General features: G+C 41.4%; 1 protein-coding gene and 1 long non-coding RNA gene across 2 annotated transcripts in view; one reads left to right on the top strand and one right to left on the bottom strand.

Moving 5' to 3' along the window:
- TDG (thymine DNA glycosylase) overlaps positions 1 to 5606 on the top strand; it is a 22684-nt gene extending 17078 nt beyond the window's left edge. The window contains exons 8-10 of the mRNA XM_019515347.1: positions 1048 to 1219; positions 1566 to 1694; positions 5270 to 5606. Of these exons, the coding sequence (XP_019370892.1) occupies positions 1048 to 1219; positions 1566 to 1694; positions 5270 to 5409 (441 nt within the window). The 3' untranslated portion in view covers positions 5410 to 5606. The remainder of the gene's footprint in view (positions 1 to 1047; positions 1220 to 1565; positions 1695 to 5269) is intronic.
- The window catches only part of LOC109296121, a 637130-nt gene that overhangs the window by 383808 nt on the left and 247322 nt on the right, over positions 1 to 6000 (bottom strand). The window lies entirely within an intron of this gene.

Below are 6000 nucleotides of genomic sequence, written 5' to 3'. Positions count from 1 at the left end.
CCCCCACAACCAGAAACCCCTGCCTAGCAGAGACTTCTGGCCTGGGACCATGGGGCTGTTCCTGCTTCCCTGCGCCAGAGAGAGAAATGTGGCCCTCAGCAGATTGCTAAAACTCTGTAAGCGGCCCTCCACCCAAAATAATTGCCCATCCCTGCTCTATATACATCCTGTTGATGAAACCTTCCCATTTCCATGTGGTTATCAGGCAAGTGGTCTCCTTTTACAGCTTGCTTGCTTCCTGGTGGACTCCTCCAAGAGACACTCCCTGAGTGATATCTCCTGCGTGGCTTCCTTTGTCAGGGATCAGCAGGCCTCATTCCCAGCAAGTCAAAGCTAAAACCCATGTGGAAGCCTTCAAGGTCAGGGTCCTATGTGGAGACAAGTTCCTTTCTCTGGCAGAGGAGGAGTTAGCAGCCATATTAGTGGTGCAGTTTTTCACCCATTGTGGGTTCTTCCTCCTGGGGTTGTTTTGTTTTGCTTTGTACTGTTACCCTACATCTGCTTTTCTCTTGTCAAATTCAACTGGCAAATTCCTTTGGTCTTCCTTAGTCTTACTGCATCAGCGGTGGAATGTAAGTAGCTAACTAATACATAAGTGGACCCTAACCAACTAGTGTGAGGAAACATACATGGATTTAATCCACAAACTATTCTTAAAATACTTCTTCAATAGACACAATGACTTTGAAATTATGTATGTGATTTGAAAATAAATAACCCCAGATGATGTGTAGCTGGCTTGTTAATTCATAAATACAGCATCTTACTAGGCTAGTGATTTCATTTTTCTGTATCAGTGTTAAATGTTAGTTTCTAGAGCAGCTGGTATAAATTGTCATAGCTCACCCAGCTGAAGACCTGCTGCCTTGTCTGGGGTAAGATCCTCAGCTAGTAAAGGGACAGGGAATGAGGACTTTCCTATCTCTGAGGCATTACTTAATGTTTGTACAGAGCTATTTAATTAGTAAGTTCTTGATGCTTTAACAGCTTTCGCATGCTTGATGGCGTATCTAATCTAGCCTTTACTGATCTTTGTCTCTTATAAAGCTCTGCTATGTTATGCCATCATCCAGTGCAAGATGTGCCCAGTTTCCTCGTGCACAAGATAAAGTACATTACTATATAAAGCTCAAAGATTTAAGGGATCAGCTGAAAGGCGTTGCACCAAACACAGAGGTGCAGGAGGTGGAGTACACATTTGACTTACAGCTTGCACAAGGTATAGTGGGTTTTTGGTAATCCTTTCTTAAAATATATGCGATAGCCATGTCATCATATTTGGTATAATATATAACAGCAACTGGCATTAATCAAAATAGATGCAAAAAAGATGTATATTTAATTAAGGAGATTTATTTCAGCTGACCCAAACCAGATGATGTAGAATTACTTTTTTTTTTTTCTTGAAACCCTAATTGTATTTATTTTTCTAAGAGGTGAAATGACTGCAAAGTAAAAGATATATGTATTATTTTGCTGTGTGGCTGTCTGACAAAATGATCATGGCTTGCTTTTATTCTGAACATTAACAGGTTGAATCCTTTTTTTTTTTTTTGTTTCTCCAGAGGATGCTAAAAAGATGGCAGTTAAGGAAGAAAAATATGATCCAGGATATGAAGCAGCATATGGAGGTGCTTATAGTGATGGAACAGTCCATGAGAGCGAACAGTGCAACTTCTCTTCAGATGGAACTGGTAAAAAATTGTGTTTGTGGCTTTTAATCAATACGTTCTTAAATTTGAATATATTCTAGGTTTCGTACCCTTCTAGGCAGCTTTTGTAGCTGATTTTTTCTAAGGCTTTGCAGTACAACAGCATTTAGGGGCATACATCAGGGCTTGGGGGAGCATCTATTCACCAAGGTCCCCCGGGGAGGACAAGAAATAGTGGGCACAAGCTGACTGAAGATTGCTTCAGGCTAGACATAAGGAAAAACTTATTTACAAGTCGAGTGTCAAGGGTTTGGAACAGGCCCTCCCCAGAGGTGGTATAGTCATCCATCCTGGCAATCTTCAAAAAACAGCTTTTCTCGTTTACTTGGATTTTAGGAAGGCCTTCAATACAGTATCTCATCCCATTCTCATAAATAAATGAAGACACGGTCTTGGATAATTACACAGTCCATTGGGTGGCACATTGGCTTGGGGGTCGCACCCAGAGTGTGGTAGTGGATGGGCTGGTATCGACCTAGAAGGATGTGGGCAGTGGGGTACCATAGGGCTTGGTCCTTGGACCTGTACTCTTCAGTGTCTTCATTAGTGACTTGGATGTGGGCATGAAGTGTACTCTGTCCAAGTTTGTGGATGATACTAAATTGCAGGGTAAAGTGAACACACGGGAGGGTAGGGAACAATTGCAGGCAGACCTGGACAGGTTGGAAAAGTCGGCAGAACACAATCGATGCAGTTCAACAAGGACAAGTGCAGAGTGCTGCACCCAGGGAGTAAAAATATCTAGCACACCTACTCGCTGAGAAATGGCCCTCTCATCAGCACAGAAGTGACCCAGAAAGAGATCTCAGAGTCATAGTGGACTCCAAGATGAACATGAATCATCAGTGTGACAAAATCATCAGCAAAGCTAACAGCCATTTATTTTGCATCAGCAGATGCATGACAAATTGAACCAAGGAGGTGATACTTCCCCTCTATGTGGTATTGGTCAGACCGCAGTTAGAGTACTGCGTCCAGTTTTGGGCGCCATACCTTAAGAAGGATGTGGATAACCTCAACAGGGTCCAGAGGAGAGCCACTCATATGGTTAAGGGTTTGCAGGCCAAGCCCTATAAGGAAAGACTGAGGGACCTGGACCTCTTCAGCCTCCACAAGAGAAGGCTGAGAGGTGATTTTTTTGCTGCCTACAAATTAATTGGGGGGGGGGCAATGCAAGGAACCAGAGATGCTCTGTTCACCAGGGCGCCTCTTGGGGTAACAAGGAACAATGGTCACAAACTGACAAAGAGCAGATTTAGGCTAGATATCAGGAAGAACTTCTTTACAGTAAGGGTGGCTAGAATTTGGAATGGGCTCCAAAGGGAGGTGGTGCTCTCCCCTATCTTGGGGGTCTTTAAGAGAGGGCTCGATAGGCATCTGGCTGGGATCATCTAACCCCAGTGCTCTTTCCTGCCCAGGGCAGGGGGTCAGACTCAATGATATGTTGAGGTCCCCTAACATCTATGAATCTTGACGCCCATCTTGCTGTGATCATTTGATTCCAGTAGTCTTTTGTGCCCACGTGCGGGGTAGGGGGCTGAACCTGATGGTCTGTAAGGTCCCTTCCAGCCCGTAACAACTGTGAAACGATGAAATTGTTAAATATATGATGTAGGACAAATTCCTCATGGCTTGCCATTGGCACCTCCTGTTTTATTTGTGGGGGAGGGAGGGAGACACATTTTCTTGGGCACTGATTTTTTTTTTTTTTTTTTTTTAAGTAACATAGATTTTTGGCAACTTCAAACACCTATCCAAAGACTTTAAGGAAGATTAAACAAGTTGATTATGTAAAATAACTATAACAATTTCACAAGTAAAATATTGAATTAACCTGTTATCTTTATACTCTTTTTTTATCTAAAATTATAGTGCTTTTCATAAGAAAAAGAACTAGAACATAAAAATGAAGGTAGCAACGAAGTATAGTTGACAAGTGAGTGGTAAAACACACAATAAGAAATTGACAGAGCTCAGATTATCTAGTTATATTAATGTTGGCAAAGGTGAATGTATTAAAATGTATTGTACCGTAGTATTTTGCTGTAGTATCAGAGATGGATGTTATTCTCAAATAATTCTTCTCAGATTGATCAATTTGAAAGCTAATACAAAAGCTGAATTGTATTACTGCAATGATGGGAACAGAGTTAATAATGTTAATTTTAATCAGGCAGAAGATAGGGCAAGGTGGCATCTTAAAGACTAACTGATACAGAGAAATATGAGCTTTGATAGTCAACAACCTACCAAATATTGCTAGATTCTATGAAAGGACAAAAGTGAGTACAAGGAAACCAAAAAAAAAAAAATCCTATGCAGACCATTTAAAATAGCCCATTTAATATTATTCAGGAAGACTTAATCTTTGATGTTCTCTAGTTTTTGAGTGCATACTTGACTTGAGTTCCTTAGTAGCTCCATCCTAGGTCAATACACTTGTCTTGCAGACCTTTGACAGAAAACACACTTTCAGCCCCATGGGAGTGTAAGGAAAATTATAAACAAAGAACAAGGGATGAGTGAAAGAAAAGGTAAAATTGGAACTCGGATTCTCACAGAAAAATTAATCCATAATTGGGAGTTCTAATTTACAGTTCATACCAGGGATGCTCAACCTCCAGCCCATGGCCAAATCTGCCCCAGAGAGCCATGGCATCTGGCTCATGGGGTTCCCCACAGGTCAAGAAATTTTGATGGCAGGGGAGCAGTGGCAAGCAATACTGCCACCTCTCCTCCGCTGCCAAATTCCCAAGCCCTCAGGGAACAGATTGGAGCCAGACACCTCCTCCCCCAAGCTGTATCAGACCTGGGCCATGCCTCCTTCTCCCCCTCTTGTAGCCAGATTCGGGCCTGGCCACACCCCTGCCCCCCATGGTTGGATCAGAGCTGGGCCACACCCCTTGCCCCCCCCATGCAGCCAGGTCAGGGCTAGGCTACAGCTCGGTTCAGCACCACTGCTGTAAGCCACCAATCAAAATAGCACCAGAAGTTACAATTAAGGAACTAGCACAAAAATGGGAAAAGAACAATGATTGCAGAGTTTTCTCAAAGGTCTCTCAAAATTCATTTCCTCTTGTCACTTTCTTACATACATTGCAGCCTTTATACTGTCCTTCTGAACTGTTCATGCTCTCTGAAATTCATTTCTTATTCCCTTATACTAAGAACGTAGTGGATTTGGGATGGTTATGCTATTTCCAAACAAAAAATTAGAGGATTTTAAATGTATTTAATCATTGTTTGTTACTTCATTAGCAATGAACTTACCAGCTTCCACTCAGACTTAGGCCATTATGTTTTGATCTCCAGCCCCTACCTTGCCCCATCCCCAAAATTTTTATATTTTTAAGAAGTTAACATGAACTAAAGCTAATACAAAATAACACTGAAAATAAGGAAACACAAACTAGAAACAAATACGTCAGGCTGTGGTGAAGAATAGAGAAAGTTGGATAATGGAGGGGAAAATTGCTTGGAAAATATCAGGGTTTTGGGGGGGCGTTTATTTCCACGTAGCCATCATCTGACCAAATATTGATACTTTTGTTTTCCAGCATCAAGCAATCCAGAGTACAGTGGAGGTTCATGCTTTGGTGATGTTCCTAATGGACAGTGGATGACACAGTCCTTTACAGACCAGATTCCAGAATTCAATAACAGCAGGGCACAAGAGCTAGAAGGAAGCAGTGTATAAAAGCTGCTTCTGCAGTGTATGCATAAATGCTGCAGTTTTAATGCAGTTAACAAAAGTGGTACCTCAGTTCTGTAACTGAAGCATTTTAATAGTATTTTACCTCTCTTAGATATTTTATTGTAGTCCAAACCAATTGTGTGGTAGATTTAATCTTATGAACTAGGTAATTTTAAGGAAAAGTCCAACTTAAAAAAAAAGTAGCCCTTTTTTGTATATGAGTTTTATATTTAACATGCACCATTTCTTGCAGTTTTTGACAAACTGCTTTCTCGTTCATGAAGACTGGTTTTTATTTGGGGGTTAACTTTCTTCTGTGATTTTTAATGTAGCAGTCTGCAGAGTTATAGTTTTTACTGACTCCTTAATAAGTTTGGATATTTCGTAATCCTTTTACACCCAGAGAGGGGAAAATGAAAATGTTGCCCTGCTCTCACAAGGAGCAAGGCTTTAAAAGTCAATGTAGGTATACAAAGTGTGCATTGTCACGGGCTGCCTTCACTTCGCTGCCATAGGTGAGAGAGTCCCACTGTGCAGCTATTAGTAGCTGATTTGTTTTCTGAGCTAGGATGGATTCCCATCTCCATTCGGCTT

Source organism: Gavialis gangeticus, unplaced genomic scaffold (assembly GCF_001723915.1).
Source record: "Gavialis gangeticus isolate Ggan-Ray unplaced genomic scaffold, GavGan_comp1, whole genome shotgun sequence".
NCBI classification, from domain to species: domain Eukaryota; kingdom Metazoa; phylum Chordata; order Crocodylia; family Gavialidae; genus Gavialis; species Gavialis gangeticus.
The sequence above is the reverse complement of the archived record's forward strand: the minus strand, read 5'-3'. Positions and strand labels throughout refer to the sequence as shown.